We start from the raw sequence: 17247 nt of genomic DNA, 5'->3' as shown, positions 1-17247 counted from the left end.
CACGACGAATGAAACGTAGTCTCAACGTTCGCAACGTTCACTAGCAAGAAGTGCGAATTTGGAAAGCTGCAAAGATCGAAGAAGATGAAAAAAAAAACCCAAAACCTCGTCTGCTGATTGAACAATGGCGTTACGCGCAACAAGATTTATTTCTTATGAATGCATTAGCTGACTTCATTATGGGAGGTGTTGACTGGTCCTCGTTCACCCTTTCCTCCCCCAAAAGCAACAACCCAGTAGCAGCCACATAAAACATCTGAGGCTTCGGATCAGGCCGAGAGTGTGTCCGCTTGATTGGCTGGCACCCAGGTCATTGTTATTTCTGTTCAGGACCTCGGTAGGCCTACCCTCAGTAGTCTGCCATTATTGTTATACGAAGCATGCAAGAGAAGGCAATGCGGGAGGCATAGGAACGCCGGCAAGGGCCCCCGATGTGTGTGTATATGTGTGCGTGCTGTTCTTATCTTTTCCCGTGTCCGTAAAGCAAAGCAAGAAGTGGAGGCAAAAAATAAACAGCTGCAAGCAGCCGTTGGGCGCCAGGTCTAACGCAAAAATGGTCCCATATACGTGATTGATGGAGGTAGGAGCTGCTATTTGATTGCATCTTTTCTTTGCAAGGAGATCCCGGGCTAATCACTCTACACTCCGAACACGCTGATGATTCTCCTCTTCCAAATCCCGGACATTGCACCTCTGGAGGTGTGGGAAAGAATAGCCTTCCAAGGCACGCATTTGCGCCGCCCCGAGCCACGTTGCAGCGTTAATATGCAAAGCCCATGGGGATCGGATGCGTGAATGGCCGTTCCGCTTCCCCTGATGCGATGCGGTGTGATCATGGCGAGCAGTAGGATGCTGAGAATGGGTAACCTACGATCGGGTTCCCTCCTTTTTGTTTCTCTCTTTTCTATATCTTCCATTTATCTGTCTCCCTCGCCTTTTTCCCCTTAATCTATTTAGGCGAGCGAAGGTACCTCGGCCCAGAGGGGTAACCAGAAACGAAAGACATCGCGTACTTGCTTTCGAGATCATGCACGTGGATATTAAATCCTTGAGATCTCGCGGTCTCCCTTGAGACCCATCTATCCTGGCACTTGGGTCGCCGCCGGCAGACAGCCTCCTTGGATCTCACGCTGTGTGACTGGCCACGACATCTAAACCATGGACAGGTGCCGAGCATCTGTTTTTCTCTCCCTATTTCTCTATCCTTGCTGCTCGTATAGTGACCGCCCATATGTACGCCACCCACGAGGGTGAACCCAGAATCTTGGTTTTGTTTTCGTAGGGCTTGGCCCATCTGCACCTAGAAGCATGACCGAAGGACAGGGTGAGATATCTCACCTGCAGACGCGTCGTCCCGTGCCTTTTCCTTCCTTTACTTTGCAGCAGCACCCAGCAAAGCCAGCAGCACACGCAGAAGCAGCCTTGTAATTATGGGTTTGCGTCATAGCATGTATGCTGGTTTCTGCTGTTGTGCATAAGCCAACCCAACCACTTTTCGGGCGTTATTTTCTTCACCTTCGCGCCGTGGGAATAGAAGGCATATGCAACGAGCGACATGGGTTGACAATGCATGATTCAGCGGCTCGCCAAGTCTGTCCTTCCTGGGGGCACTATATGAACTGTACACTGCTTATGGTAAGCGAGTGAGTTGCCTGCTCGTCCTCGGGGGGCCTCCTAACCCCTGGGGGCTTAGTCAGGCTTCTTTCCTACTGGCTGCGAACTATAGTAAGAAGAAGCCTTAGACACACCCATCGGGTTTGAAACAGTCAGCTTTTCAGACAGACCGCAAGTAGTTTTATTTCAGTGCACCTTAACCCAACCTCTTCAACATCGCTTGCATGATCATTTGGGTAGCATATGTTATTCGAACATTATGACAATTTTTGTTGGGCAGTATATTTATTCATTGGCTAGTATATTTCATATGCGTCGGTGCGGCGCATGCGCACCCATGCTTGGAGAATCTTTGTTTGACGGCCTACATACACGATCTGGATCTGGAATGCCGTTATCCGCCGCCGAGGCCTCGAGGTCGGTACCGAATATGCAACCAAGTAGCGGTATAGACCGGTTCGGCCAGAATCACCGATAACCCTGTCTGGACAGTATACTGTGGTCAGATATAGCCGCATTAGCGTACCGCTCCTTTTTTCTGACCATCGACATCTATCTTTTGTTACCTGCGAATGTAATTGCTTGATATGTTACCAGTCTGTAGAGTGTAGAGCACGCTAACCTTGCTCTGCTGATGCTAGGACGTGATCCTTCCGTCGTTGATATTCCAGATATGGACATCGCAAGCACTTTGTACCACGGAGGGGGTTCCCAATCGAGCAGGTATCCGTGCTTGGGTACATCATCTCGGTAGGTTCCTCGATCCTGCAGCAATGCGCGTGTTGCCCAATCTCAGCGTCCACACAAAGCCCTTTTTTTTCTACGTCCGTAGCAGAACATGCATGACATGTAGTGCAACCATCAGACAAGCTTACAGGCCCGCCCCTCTGTCACAACTTGCCTACCCGGCTTTCGGACGACGGGCGAGAAAAGTGAGTGAGGGGTACGGTACTGTAAAAGAGACGAAAGAGAGGGGAAAAGGTAGGTACTTTTTTTCATCAAATGTGCGCCTGTACGACCCAGTGGAACGGGCCATCAACGATGGCTTGTTTCAAAAGGTTACCCGGGTCCGGATTTTTCCCATTGCAGGCCATGCTATCTCCGTTTGTCCATGCGTGGAAATTTGTTACTTGCCTTTTGACTAGGGGGGCCTAGTAAGTAGACAGTTTGTGACGAATTCCATTTCACGATATCAGGTCCCAGAGAAGCCCGATGTGAAATTGAGGTGATTGTGGTAAGGCTAGTGCATACACGTAATCATTATCACACAGAAAGCTTTCCCTATACTCGAACCAGGGCCTGGAACTGTAACTCTAATTCGCTCGACTATACATTCCCACGAATCAGGGCATAATCGCCGGAAGTCACATAAGATCAATGTAGGCCGCCGACCGATGCAGCACCGAGCATGCAGCGTACGGTCGAATGTAGCCGCAGCATAGGCGAAAGTGGCTCAGATGTTGGGTACGGGGTATGACATGGTGGTTGTCAAGATATATCGAGAGAACAAAACAAAAAGAGAGGGCTGCTGCTGTGACGTGTGTGCATAACAGGGGGGCGGATTACGGACGCAAGATGCAGGTTCCGTGGGAAGGCCATGTTACAGGAATCCGGGCAAATTCCTTGCTGCGACGCGACTGCGATTGGCCGTTCAGCTGTTACCGAATCTATGGGAAATTAAAGTAGGTTACCAGGGTGAGGGAGAGACGAGAGGTCCCCAGGGCCCAGGGCCCAGGGTCAAGGTCAAGGACAGGGAAGGAGAGGAGTAGAGTAGGACAGGGCCTCTGAGCAGGGCTTCTGAGCAGGGCTTCCGGACAGGGGGGCGAGGGCAGGATGGGGGGGATGGGATGGGCTTCTGGACAGAGAGCCAACGGCCGCCATCGCACCCGATGTCCAACGTATGCGGCTACCCGTCCAGGACGCAACGCAACGCAGCATGGTCAGTGGGGTCCAAAAGTCGATGTATCTTCGTCATCCAACATTGGCCAGATACGTACATACAAACAGATTTTGTTCCTTTTTCCCTCCTTCTCCCCCACAGAAACTAGCTGACGTTATATTCCTTTTCCCATTACAGTCGGCGGCATTTGCCGTTCAATGCTTCGGTCATCGATTTGCCTCCCTCCATCTATCTGTGTAAGTGGCGTGCGCTGACATTCCAAGATGGGCTGACTTTGGGAAATTTGGACAGTGTGAATGACTGCAAATGGCATATTGCATTCTAGTTCTCTAGCTCGCTCTTCAATTGTCTCCCCATTAAGATCGAATCTGGAACATGGGATGTCTTAGCGTTCCGCGACCGACCGACGGACCGCACGTGGGTGTTGTGCTCACTGAACAACCGTGGTTTGTAACAACAACGACGACGTTCCCATGATACTCGAGGTCCCCTCACTCCGTCGCTCGCTCGCTCGCTCTCGCTGGCGAATTTGGCAAAGTATACCAAGGCAACACGGTATTTGGCGAACTGTGTGCGACCGATGAACTGCGCAGAGGGAGGCAGCCAATGGGATTTTCAACGAAGGGTATCCCTGACCCCCAAGACGGCCGAGGAGCACGTTTCCCAAGCTACCTATGCAAGCACCCGTCGCCGTGGGCCCTCTCGCTCGCTGGATCTAGATCACGCAAGTGCTTGATCTTAAATGACGCACCCGATGATACTCTCTTTTTTGTTTTCATTCTCCTTCTTCTAGATTACACCAAGTCACAGAGCATCATCGGTCTGTACTTCCGACGCCAACACTGCCCAGGCAGAATGGTTACAGAGAAGGACGACAAAAGGACATGAAAAGAGGCTAACGACCCCGGATGTCTTATGAGCTCCAGAAAGATGGGTTTCACGATACGATGTGTAAGCTCACTGACAGCAAAATGGCATTGACTTGCATCGCGCATGGAAGGGGAAACAAACTTCAATTGACTCACAATGGCAACGAGATGGAGATTGGCGGAGCGGTGCGAGGAAAAGACGGCCGAGTCCAGGAGAGAAAACAAAGTTCGGATGTGTCTCCGGGAGCGAGGGCAAGGGCCAAGCAACCATTACATACTACATACGAGATACCGCTATCGGCTCTCCCCCTGGGCCTAGGCTGGCAGCCTGCCCTGGTGGAGGTGGCAGAAGGGTCGGAGAAGTAGGTAGTAGTAGCCAAGAAGAAGGGGGTGGGCAGGGGTGGTGCGCACACTACAACCCTTTCACTCTCACTACGGCTACACGCATACGTTTTTCAGACCACTTCGCTCCACACGAACCGCTATTGGTGACATGCCACTGGACGGCGGCCAGCCCTTGTCCGCCGATCCCAGGTAGTTCCATGCGTGGTCGATTCTTTTGTCAGCCACAGATCGTTGCTTTTTCCTCGCCCCTCGCCCCTCTCCCTTCCTCCCACCCCAAAAAGTCCAAAGCTTTTCGGACATGGGTAGGAGTTGGCTCCGTCAAATCACACGTAGGAGAGTATAGTGCAACTAAAGGAAGGTCAAGAGAAAAAAGAAGTAATTATGACCCACCTCACCGAGGCCGCCCAACTGCCAGGAAACAAACCAAAAAGGTGAAGGGGGGTGTGAACCGGAGAGCTGAGAGAAAGGAGATAAGGCTTGTCTCGAGCCTGCCTAGCCTGAATGCTAGATACGGACAACGGAAGAGAAAAACGGGCATGTCCATCATCGCGTGATCCCGGATCGTCCGCTTACAGCAGATGCTGCTCCACCATGATCTGACGACTAGCACTAATACGTGTATTGATTGAAACTCTAATTCTCATGGTGTTGTCGAATATTGACAGTATGGTCTGAATTGGGGGTTAATGAATCCTAACCCCGGGCCCGTATGTCCATCCTATTTGGCGCGGTCAACACTCCTGACTCCTGATCGCCAATGCTACCACACCTATCCATGTCCATCTCCGATTCTAGTCTCTTGGAATGAAACTGTCAGGTGAAGCCACCAGGGCAGCTAGAGAGATTCGGCGTCGATCGTCTGTGGAGCTGACCCTTTCTCGGCTCTCGACTATCAAACGTTGGCCCTAGGGATGAGCAGCAGCAAGCGTCGCCGGCCGTCGTTTACAGTGTACTCTAGGCCTGGTCATCCACGTGGCAATCGCACATCGCAATACAAGGTGGCTTGAGGCTAGCGGGACGCTCACAGCACAGCACAAAACCGTCTTTGCGCAATACTCGTTGACTAGAGGGCTCACTAGCTGGTAGATCGAATGCCACGGTCGAGTGATGACGTGAGTATGAGCGTGTTACGTGACACATCTCATTCGCTGATAGGGGGTGGGCTAGGCCATGCGTCTAGAGGATTCACAGTTACGGTCACCGAAAGTCCTTCCCAACATGCCAAGCCGCTTCGACCGGCAGCACAGGACGGACAGTAAGCAAAAAGGGGAATACCGGCTGATGCTATTCCCGACTCAACAAGGCTGATTCCCCTCTTTGCACCTCTGCATATGTAGGTAGTAGTCGGTGAATCCAAAATTCAACTCCAACTAGTGGGACAGCCCTAACAGCACTGCTGCATCCACTGCATATCATGTGTCGGAGTGACTTATCATTGGCCGGACCTCTCGTGCGATGCATGTAAGCTCGGTAACACCTTTGATGGCGGAGCGTCGATCGACAAGTCGGTACAAGCATTTGTTCTGCTTGTGGTAACTTTGTGATATGTATCTATTGGGTGACATCCAGTTAGTCTTCTGCAGGATGTAGCTGAAGGTTACGAGTCACTGCAAGCACACCTCTTGACAGGTAAGCCTGTCCCAATCTGCATTGGATTCCAAGTCCCATTATGCAGCTGTCGATGAGGATGGGCCGTCCAGAGATCCCATTGATGTCTTAACGACAATTGTATATGACTTTTCCATCCTAACATATATCATATGGGAGAACGATGTTAAGAGAATCTACCCAGCATCTGCAAGCAGGCACAATCAGTAAGCTGAGTCCCATATAATATGATATACATGGGCGAGGTTATATATAATGTGTAGTAATCTTGCTATGCTCTTAGAGGAGTCTATTCTCCTGTATTTATGTATAATTATAACTCTGTATACTATCTATAAGATTACAAGCTCACTTATACAGTCCAATAGTTGTTGCTGTAGTATCCCCTTAGTCGTTAGTTACAACCAGTCATGTCTGCTTGGTGCGTAGCTTAGAGCAACTAGCATCAAGGCCAATGAAAAAGACAAATCTACCCCTGAAGACGCTATTTGAGAACATATATCAACCAGGCATGCAACCGAGTCTAAGGGAATTGTCCCTGATGTATTGAGTAGGTGTCTTTGTCACCTATTGTGTCCACACTCCTGCCACCAACAAGATTGGACATCAGCCATATTGGTAGTCACAAACCGGATTTATTGTTTAGAGCACCTAGTTGTCTGTCTTTCGTGCTGACGCTACGGACGTGAAAGGATAAGTTCAACAGATGTTGGTAGAACTGTCGACAGAAACAGGGGGGCGGTATAAAGACAGCCAGTATCGATCTTGGGTATAGCACATCAAATTAGCCTGATTATATCCGTAGGGCTGTTCTGGGATGCCTTCCAGCCAATAAAATCTTAGTCTTCTGGTAAACGCAGGGTTGCATTATTCCGGAACGTCCTCGGCTTCCGATTCGTGATGCCCCCTGCAGGTTGTCAAGACGCAAGGGGAAGGACCCTGACCTCATCTCAGTGACCAGAATGTCATGTTTGATAGGTAACTGAAGCACAAATCGCGTAAGCATGAACACTCGCTGAGGCGGGTTTCTATTGTAAGCGAAAATGCCGTAAATCGACAACTGGTGTTGACAATGCCCTTTGCTTGCTCGAAACGTGCTTTTATCCTAATCAAAGATACGCTGTATTCTTCTAGGAAAGGAGTCCTAACGAACTACCAGCTGGAAAAGAGCCTGATTCGCCTTCCTTGGCTACTATAGTTTGGATACTTTCTTGGATGGTCAGCTAGAATCAAGTATAATCACATATATACACATAATGGCCTAGATGTCGTTGAATGGGTTCTCTAATCGTTCAGGAGTAGGCAGAAGTTACCCACCGACGTGAATCTGGTGAGCCGACTCCTGCAACTTCTTTGCGACTGACTAAATTATGCGTTTCTCCTATATCATTTCTTGGATAATTCCGCCGGCTCTTGGCTCGGAAATCAGGGGCTGTAGAGCGTGCTCCTAGTAAAGAGCTACGGACAATGCATTTACCAATCGAACGGCCGGTCATCACTCGCATTTCAACGAATGAGCCGCAGATGCTGCCCTGAGTCTCAAGTACGCCGCCACACATTCGAGTCGCCTGGTACGCTCACCGGCATCTCTGTCAGCTTGCAGTGCGAGGGGACACCTGCGAGGATAAGGGCGCAGCTCAAGGTGATACCTGGTGCCGCTTACGCGGAGCCGGAGGCTGATGCGTCTATCTCTAACCCCAAAATGTGAAATAGCTCTCCGTCTCCAGCCGGGTGGCTAGATGCATATGATGTCACAGGGCTCTCGCCAGCGAGATTACCAAAGCCGGTGACGCCCAGTCCAGGCGATACTCCTTCTCTCTGCCTTTCAGATAGGGGTGTTCGAGAAGCTCCTTGCCCTGGGAATAATGAGGAAAGGGGTAAATATCGGTATTGTCGATTCCGGTGACGACTACTGAAACCCCGGACTTGATGCCGGCTACGGCCCCGGGCATAATATCGCCGGGGATATTAATGGAAAGTGGACAACAGAAGGAGCTTGGTGGGTTTGGATTCTCTGGCTACTCGACCCGGTGGCGGTCATGGTACTAATGTTGCTGGTGTGCCCCTTTTCAGAAGCCACTCGGTTAACCTAGGTAGCTGATTCTCATGCAGGTATCATTGGTATTAATTCAATGGACCTCAAGCAAGTGTATGGTATTACTGGTGTGGCCCCTAACGTAGAACTCCACGCCCATCGGACGTTTGGGTGTTCGGCCACAGGTGAGAGTGACACCGTCGTTGCCGCAGCTCAAAAGGCACAGGCTGATGGGGTGGACATGATCAGCATATCGACTTCGGCACTCAGTCTCCGTACGGGAACGATCCGATTGCCAAATAGCTGCGGAGCTCGAGAATGTAGGTATTGTTGTCGTCATGTGCTGGGAACCCCGGTGTTTGGGTTAAGTACAAGTCCTGGGTCTATAATGCGGACTAGCCCAGTGAGCTGCCCAGAATCCTGAGCGTCGGCGCCGATGCCAATAAAAATTTCCCGCTGGTGTGAATTGCGACCGACTCTAGAGGGTCCGATATACTGTATGCCTCCCCCTGGCCCGTGGAAGAGCCCAAGGGGCGACACCTGCATGTCACCGAGAACAGCTGATGGCGGGAGCAGTGGCAAGAAACAAGTCAAATGCTGGAAGCCAGGGGAAGCTGAGCAACGACCGTCTTCCGGTTTCGAGTGACGGGCGACTGCCTGTCGGAAGATATCACGATCTGCTGCCAGTCGTACACTCCCAGGTACATGATGGGATTCTACCAGGAAACATCAAACTCCTACATTGTCGACCCGGCGGCACTTGCACGATCCTGTCGGGGGCCAGCATGGCCACGTCTCTCGTCAACGCGTAGGACGCGCCGGTCAAGTCTCAGTCCCCCAATTTATCGGTAGCAGAGATCACGGCGCTACTCTAGACTACGGCGAAGCCCGTCGGCTGGTATATGACGATACTATGCTCTCGGGAATCTTTCAGCAGGGCGCCGGACTCCATTTCTACGACGCCATCATGTCGCGTACGCAGACCAACCCGAGCCGGCGGGCCACCTCAGACGTGATGCGCAGCATCTACTGAGTTGCCATTGTGGCAGTCCCCAATCGCTTTCCAAAGATCATAACTTACACTCCGTCCCATAGGGGCGCGGCCCTCGGCGATTAGAGTCTCGACTACATGAAACCAAACCATCTGACCAAGTATGGCACCGCTACCATCCCGACATCAACGGTCGAAATCGCGGCGGGGCCTCTGCGGTCGTGAGCTTCACCATCTCGCCACCCACAAGCGCGGTATCACCCATCCCGTCTTTAGCGAGTACATCAAGATCACCGCTTCCGGCGAAGAAGAAGTGTGCCGTACATCTGCCCGCCGTTCCCGCAGCTCGACAACGACTATATCTACTACGACCCGCCGCTGCCTCTGCCGCACGTACGCATTCCCTAACCGCACGTCCGGAATCATAAACGCCGAGTTGCTGGAAGTCAACACGTCACTGGCCCACACGCCCAACCTGGCGCGCTCACGGTGGACGCGGGCTTGGGCCGCCTGCGTTCTGCGGAACGATACAGCCATTGAGACTAACCGGTACGACTTCGACACAATGGCGAACAGAACGTTGTATAAATTATATATCTCGGCGGCGGCACCGAAATCCAGCGCGTTCGTGTTTCCGAGTTACGGCACCTCGGTCAACGTCCCGCTGGTCCACCCGGGACAGAGGCCACAACGCCCGATGGGACAGTGTACAATCTCGGCCCTGGGGACTCTCGGTGACACGCCGCGCTTCTGAAATATGATGGGGATTTGGCAATGATGGCACATGGCACATGGCTCGGGCCGGTGGTGAGGTTGGTTAATGGACCGGTTTAATGGGACTCTCCTGCTACCTCCCCTCCTTTGGTGTTGTTCACAATACATATGCTTATATGGAGAGTATTTATAGATAGTACCTATTCTTACTTGTAGCCTTGCAAGGGGGCTGACCAGCCATCTTACGTCCAACCCATGCATGAATAACAGCACACGAATGGTCGACGTTTGGGCTTGCTCTTTTGATATTTCAATAATGGATATTGGTGCTGTGTGAAGTTCGGCAAGGGAAAGATCACACCGCAAATCATATTCATGGATATTTGTTTATTGGCAGTATTAAAACATTCCCGATATTTACTATGGCCATTGAGTGTGTAATGGCTAAGCTGGACTTGATTGTTGTAATCGAATTAACACACTCGAGAACGACTCAGGTCACTTGGTAATTGCAGAAGGATATCAGAACATTACTGGTAAATCCTAGAAACGGACTTCGTATTGCTCATCAAGGCGAGTTTCTAAAGAATAGGTGTTAAGTGCATAGATGTAGAGATATATCTGCTCCTCAGCGTAGGAGTTCAAAACCGTAGGCACAAACAAGTAGGGTGCGTGATGGATGGGATTTTACCGAATAAACTAACGCTGGTATATATCCCTAACAGTCGATCTGATAAAAGAAAATGACTCGTGCAAAACCATGGTCTCATGAAATACAATATCCCTCATACACACATTGACACGGAACGGCACTGTGAGGCCGACTTCGGGGAGGGAAAACAGAATGAAGTAGTAATGAGTTTGGTGCGTGCGAAGGCGGTGACGCTAACATGGCCTGCAATGGGTGATTCAGAGCACCATATTGCGGGGGAGCTAAGCTCGGATGGGGTTGTTTTCTGCCGTTACGCCGCGAACCACCCCCACTATGGACTTGAGCGTTCGGCGCAGTTTGACAAGCAAGAGGAGTCTGGAAGGGCGTGGGATGTTTCACATATGAAGCAGAGTATATCGAATGGATCTTGAAGTATAACACAAGCTGGTATACTTCGTTCACTGTCTACCATCTCCCCCTCCCTCGCTTTATTCCACGTGCAGAGAAAGAGCTAGGAAGCTAGAACTTACAGTATCGATGGCCCCATCACCTTGTACAGTGCGCCATGCGCGGCGTGAAGGTAGGCATCTTGGTTTCTTGAACTGCCACAATACCACTAGGTAGGCTAACCACATGAGTTAGACATACCTGCGATCCTAGAGTTGATCCGCGAACTGGCCGACTACGAACACGAGCTCCACTCCGTCGAGGCAACCGAGGCCACACTCATCGACACCCTAGCCCTTGCCCCCGACGGCGTCACCTCGACCTCGACCGCGCCCAACACCGAGCCCATCACGCCCTCGCGACCGGCGCGCTGCCTGGTCCTCATCAACGAGGAACAAAAGACTGTGGGCATGGCCCTGTACTTCTACAACTACAGCACGTGGCGGGCCAAGGCCGGCGTCTACCTCGAGGATCTGTACGTCCGCGAGACGGAGCGGAAGAAGGGCTACGGCAAGCGGTTGCTGGTCGAGCTGGCCAAGGAGGTCGAGGCCATGAAGGGTGGCCGGCTTGACTGGTCCGTCCTCAAGTGGAACGAGCCCAGCATCAAGTTCTACGAGTCCATAGGCGCTATCCCACAGACCGAATGGCTAGGCATGCGGGTCGAAAAAGAGGCATTGGCAAAGCTAGGGGGCATGCTGGACTAATAACACGGCCGCACTTCTTGCCTGTTCTGGAGCTTGAGGGTATATATAAAATAAGAAGGGAAACATACTAGAGCGCTTGATTCAACCGTTTATTTCCCTTGTGAGCCACTGGGCCTTTCGGGGAAGCGCCTTGCTCGTCGACGCCCGAGAAGAATTGCAGGTCTGAGTTAGTCGCAGGTGATAGTTCTCGACGTGCCCCACCGAACGTGACCTGGAACTTTCCCTTGGTTTTGGTCAGGATCGGGGATGCCTCCCACACGCGGCCGTATATACTGCGCCGAAGCCTTCTGGGGCTGAAAGCTTTCACTCCTATAGGCTTGCCTTGGCCGCGAGGGTCCGAATCGCAAGCGCCGGACAATGACTTGAACACGCGAGAGTTGCCACGCTCCACCGCTCGTACGGGCTTTGTGACATACGCCTCCCAGTTCCATTCCTGAGCAGTGTTTGTCGCAGAGTCTTGGCTTGCGACCGGCGTCGTAGCAACCGTTCGCCTTGATGGGACATTGAACATGTCTGTTTCTGCTTGCCCCAAACTGAGGGCTTGCAGCAGGTCCCACTCGCCTTGTGGTACCGGGGGCATCAAGTCGGCCAATAGTTTTGCGTAGTGCTTTTGCTCTTTCCGCCTCATCACTTTGGGCGTGAACGGCCGACCCCATACGTTCTCTTTGGGGAGGACCAACGCGGGATCATATGTTTTGCGCATTTGCTTTGGCCAGTAGTTGCTAGGATTCCGAACTTGGGCTCCCGCGATTGCCTTGATTTTTTGGACGTCCCAGTTGTCCAGCCAACTCTGAATGGGGGTTCTTCGGGTCGATGTTTGCGACTCGATCCGGTGTCTTTCGCTGTTTGGAATAAGGGTTTCTGCTCTAGGGCATCCGAATCTACCACGGGGTCTTTTGCCAAGTAAAAATCTGCCAGTTGACGTCTTCGTTTTCCCAATCTACCAGACGCAAGGAAGCAGAGATGGAGCATGCGATTGACATGGCCAGCGTTAGCAGAGCGTAGATAGCGTAATGACTGGTGGGCCTTGTGGATGTTGGGCCTCCGGTCGTCGCGAAACTTGGATCGGATTCTCTCGGTTACCCACGGGCGACAATAAGGCGGGACGTACGTGGCTTCGCGGAGAAGGTGCCGGTATAGGTGTATGGTAGTGTCGGGATGGGGTAGTTGGGGCGGCATCGTGGCATGAGTGCGCCTACTTAGCAATCTAGGTAGAAACTGGAGGGGGTGCTTGTGTCGCTGCTAGCACCCAAGACCATGTATGTTTCAACAAAATGTTGCCATATGTAAAAAGGGGTGATGGGCGAAGAGAGAAACAGCTACTAATCAGATGGCATCCAAAGACAAAGGGGGTATAGTCTCCGCCGTGAGAAGGGGTGTGTGGAAGTTGGCGAACTGAACAAATGCTTGCGGGCCATCGACTTGTATGGATTCTTTGGTGCAGAGCATTTGATAAGAGCTTGATCGCTTCCACTCTCGGTGAGCCAAGGTGAGAAGATCGGGGTAGGCTGTGGGTGAGCTCTCAGATCTAACGGTTTACGGCTAGCGTCTTCTTCACCTCGTTATGCCGCGCTTGCATTTCTGCTCCCAGCTGACAGCCAATGAACCCCGGTCCCTTACTGAGCGATGCTGCAAATCTGTGAAGCACCGGTCCGTGCCCCCTCGGATGACCTCCCAGCCCAGCAACCTTGGCTGCTTGGATTTTGCACCAGTGCGTGCGTGCAGCAATTCTCTCAACGAGTGAGTGCGCGCGCGTCTCTTTTCGCGTACCGAGCCCGTTCCTCCATCCCCCAAAATCCAATTTCCGTGCCTCTACACGACCAGACACGTCCCGTCCAGCCCGTCACGGTCTCACGAGATTGACACGCTCTTCCACGCTCACCACTTTAATTGAATTCCTCCTTTTGGACATAGGCCTGAATTTTCCAGCTCAAGGGTAGCTCCAGCTGCTGTTCCTCCATATATCCAACGGGGCCTGGTGAGAATTGATCGATCCGGTTTGCTCGATCCATACGTGAGCCCAGCCGTTGTTGGACTGGTCGGTGTTGCAATAGGTCCATCATCCTGCCTCTCCTCACTGCACTGCACCTTTTTTTGCCCTGGTTTGGCCAGCCAACCAACCATCCTTGGTCGCTTATCCCTCACACTGCACACTTGCATTGTGACAATCGAGTCGGAGCTTCAACAAGTCTTTTACCATCCTGCATTATACCACAATCCCATTCTTGCTCCTATACCGCCGTGTCGTTTGGTTTCCTGCGAGACATCCGCCTTCGCACAAGCCCCCAACCTCGGCGCAAGTGCATGTCGTTCATCTTGGCAGGCTCATGTCCGCCCCTACATGCACACAATAAGCAAGAACACACCAAAAGCAACCGCTCCGGATTCCTGAACCATTGACGGCCTCGTACTTGACACTGCTGGAAGACTGGTTTCTTTTTCACGGCCTATCCTGAAATTGGATCGATCGCCGAGACGGATACATATACGTACATACATACTTATCGCTAAAGGAGAGATACTTCCATGGTTGAATGAATGGCCTCGACTAGCATCAGCACCAATCCGACCACAATCCCCACCGGCGCTTCCACGACCCTGGCCGAGCCTTCAACAACCACAACTCCCACCACTCACAATCGGAATCTCTCGGCGGCCACCAATTCGTCGACTATATTCTCCCAGGCGCCTCGTGCGCCCTCCTCCTCTGCTTCGGCATCCCAGCCGTTGACAGCCTCCTCCAGTAGTACTCTGAATGCTGCCACTGCACATCCTCCGGATCCCAAGATGTCGCAACCTCAACCTTCCTCGCAGCAGTCTTTCACCATGACGCAACCCTCCTCTTCGCAAGTCTTCCGACATTTCTCAGATTCCCAATCACGCCTGTCGCATAGCAACAGTCAGCAACAGCCAAATGATGGCTTCAACATCTACTCGGTTAGTCTGATTTTTTTCCCCCAGCCCCTGTTCTGCGCCGTGAAAATACGGGCCAGAGTCGTTGCTACCATGGGGTTCGCACTAACACTTGCTTTGCTCAAACGTAGGCCGTGTATTCTGGCGTAGACGTATACGAGATGGAGGTCAACGGAGTAGCAGTCATGCGTCGGAGAAACGACAGCTGGCTTAATGCGACACAGATCCTTAAGGTGGCCGGTGTCGACAAGGGCAAGCGCACGAAGATCCTCGAAAAAGAGATTCAGACGGGCGAACACGAAAAGGTCCAAGGCGGCTATGGAAAGTACCAAGGTACTTGGATCAAGTTCGAGCGCGGTGTCGAAGTTTGCCGCCAATATGGTGTTGAGGATATGCTGCGCCCTCTGCTGACATACGACATGGGCCAAGATGGAGGTATTGCCGGCAGGGGCGACTTCAATACCCCGACCAAGGAGCAGGCCATGGCTGCGCAAAGAAAGCGCATGTACAATAACCAGAACAATGTCGCCGATTCGAGGACCAATGGCCTGTCCGGTACATTTTTCAAGAACATCTCGAGTTCGGCATCAAACGCAGTCGCCGCTATCAGCAAGGCTCGCCTTGATTCGCCAGGCCCGCGGGGACGTCATGGCTCTGCGAGGCCACCCAGTTTCAGCCGCCAATCATCGATGCAAAACCCCGAAGATTTCCCCGGCAACTCGCAACAGAGTTTTGCCTCAGACTATGGCCATGTGGACTCGGCGTATTCGACTCAAAACACCAACATCTTCCAGGGCGGCGACGAGCCTGCCAGAAAGCGCCAAAGGGTCATCACGCCAGCGGACAGCTTCGGTTATGCGTCGCAGTCCATGGATATTTACGCCAATACGTTCCCAGGCTCACCCACCGAGCCCAATGATTCCTTCATGTACTCTGGGATCAATGTGCATGGAGGGGATGACGGCGTCCCGTTGCAGCCTCTCCCTTATGAGGTATCTCCCGAGGCGGAGCAGAAGCGTAGTATGTTGATGGGCCTCTTCCTGGATGCTAGCATTAAGGATTTCTCCAAGCATGAAGCCCTGCAATCTCTCACTCCCCTCGACCTCGATGCCCCTATAGACTCATCCAGTCACACAGCCCTCCATTGGGCGGCAACACTAGCAAGACTGCCCTTATTGAAGGCGCTTATATCAGCAGGAGCGGACCCATGTCGTGTGAATGCGGCTGGTGAGACTGCTCTCATGAGGGCTTGCGGTGTTACCAACAACTCGGATACGGTCTCGTTCCCAGATTTGCTCGATGTACTCGGCAGTACAATCGAAATCAGGGACGGCAAAGGTCGGACACTGTTGCACCACATAGCTGTGACGAGTGCAGTGAAAGGTCGAAGTCACTCAAGCCGATACTATCTCGAGAGTCTATTGGAGTGGGTTGTGCGACAAGGCAGCGCACAGAGCAGTCAGGCCACCGCCAATGGCAATGGCAACGCCGGACCAAGGATAAATCTCGGCCGATTCATGAGCGAGATTGTCAATGCTCAAGACAAAGCCGGCGATACAGCCCTGAATATTGCCGCCAGAATAGGCAACAGGAGTATAATATCACAGTTGCTTGAGGTTGGAGCAGATCCCGGCATTTCGAACAAAGCTGGGCTAAGGCCACAAGACTTTGGTGTGGGCGGCAATGCGGGCGAGGATGGTATCAATGGTGATCTCGTCGATACCAATGGTGTCGTCGCCAATAACCAAAAGAGCCGGGAAAGCAGTGACGATATAATCACCTGTAAGTAACCCGGAGTTGTAAACGTTTCGCCAGCAAACACTGACATTAACAGCAATAACACATCTTCTGAACGAGACATCAACGAGCTTCCAGACAGAGCTGAAGAAGAAGCAATCAGATCTCGATACGCTTCATGCTTCGCTGAGAACCACCTCGACACAACTTAATGACGCAAAACGGACACTGGAGTCTCTTCAAACCGCAGCGAAGTCGCAGTCGCTCACGCGGCAGAAGATCTACAACCTATCTCAGGGCAGGGATGAGGAGCAAAACCGTCTACTTCGCTTGGAGCAGAGCCAGGGACCTATGGACCCCAACAGCAGCGCCTGGGAGACTGAGCTTGCCACACAAACAGTCGACCCCTCGACTCTCCCTAGCGCAGCCTTGTTGCGCGCAAGAACACAAGCGCTCAGGTTACGAGCTGAAGTGACGCGCAAAGCTGTAGGTACGCTCAAGGGTCGAAGCAAAGACGTCGAGGTGAAATATCGGCGGGTCGTATCCCTTTGTTCTGGGGTACCTGAGCAACAAGTTGATGAGGTCATCGATGGCTTGCTGCGGGCTGTCGAGAGCGAGAAGGATGGTCTGGAAATCGGCCGTGTTCGTCGGTTTCTCGGAGGCGTGGATGGCGTAGTGGCCTGAGGGTCTACATGACCCTATTGGATGGATGGGATTT

At 52.2% G+C, this 17247-nt stretch overlaps 5 protein-coding genes across 5 annotated transcripts; 4 read left to right on the top strand and 1 right to left on the bottom strand.

Moving 5' to 3' along the window:
* Positions 1-8265: 8265 nt before the first annotated feature.
* PG997_008643 (uncharacterized protein) lies at positions 8266-9404 on the top strand (the record flags this gene model as incomplete). Its single annotated transcript, XM_066812958.1, has 6 exons — positions 8266-8335; positions 8449-8646; positions 8675-8691; positions 8771-8830; positions 8854-9179; positions 9224-9404. The coding sequence occupies 6 exons, from the start codon at positions 8266-8268 to the stop codon at positions 9402-9404; spliced, it is 852 nt and encodes a 283-aa protein (XP_066668300.1).
* A 121-nt stretch (positions 9405-9525) lies between these two features.
* PG997_008642 (uncharacterized protein) lies at positions 9526-10116 on the top strand (the record flags this gene model as incomplete). Its single annotated transcript, XM_066812957.1, has 1 exon — positions 9526-10116. The coding sequence occupies one exon, from the start codon at positions 9526-9528 to the stop codon at positions 10114-10116; it is 591 nt and encodes a 196-aa protein (XP_066668299.1).
* Positions 10117-11293: 1177 nt separating this feature from the next.
* Positions 11294-11879, top strand: PG997_008641 (uncharacterized protein; the record flags this gene model as incomplete). Its single annotated transcript, XM_066812956.1, has 2 exons — positions 11294-11308; positions 11367-11879. 2 exons carry the CDS (start codon positions 11294-11296, stop codon positions 11877-11879), a joined length of 528 nt encoding a protein of 175 aa, XP_066668298.1.
* Positions 11880-11946: 67 nt separating this feature from the next.
* Positions 11947-13058, bottom strand: PG997_008640 (uncharacterized protein; the record flags this gene model as incomplete). The annotated part of the gene is made up of 2 exons (XM_066812955.1): positions 11947-12585; positions 12765-13058. The coding sequence occupies 2 exons, from the start codon at positions 13056-13058 to the stop codon at positions 11947-11949; spliced, it is 933 nt and encodes a 310-aa protein (XP_066668297.1).
* Positions 13059-14417: 1359 nt separating this feature from the next.
* Positions 14418-17213, top strand: PG997_008639 (uncharacterized protein; the record flags this gene model as incomplete). Its single annotated transcript, XM_066812954.1, has 3 exons — positions 14418-14816; positions 14924-16574; positions 16627-17213. 3 exons carry the CDS (start codon positions 14418-14420, stop codon positions 17211-17213), a joined length of 2637 nt encoding a protein of 878 aa, XP_066668296.1.
* Positions 17214-17247: the final 34 nt, after the last annotated feature.

The sequence above is a fragment of the Apiospora hydei genome (genome assembly GCF_038363865.1).
Source record: "Apiospora hydei strain CBS 114990 chromosome Unknown utg000006l_segment0_segment0, whole genome shotgun sequence".
In the NCBI taxonomy this organism is placed as follows: domain Eukaryota; kingdom Fungi; phylum Ascomycota; class Sordariomycetes; order Amphisphaeriales; family Apiosporaceae; genus Apiospora; species Apiospora hydei.
Note: the sequence above shows the minus strand (reverse complement) of the source record. Positions and strands in the feature narration are given on the sequence as shown.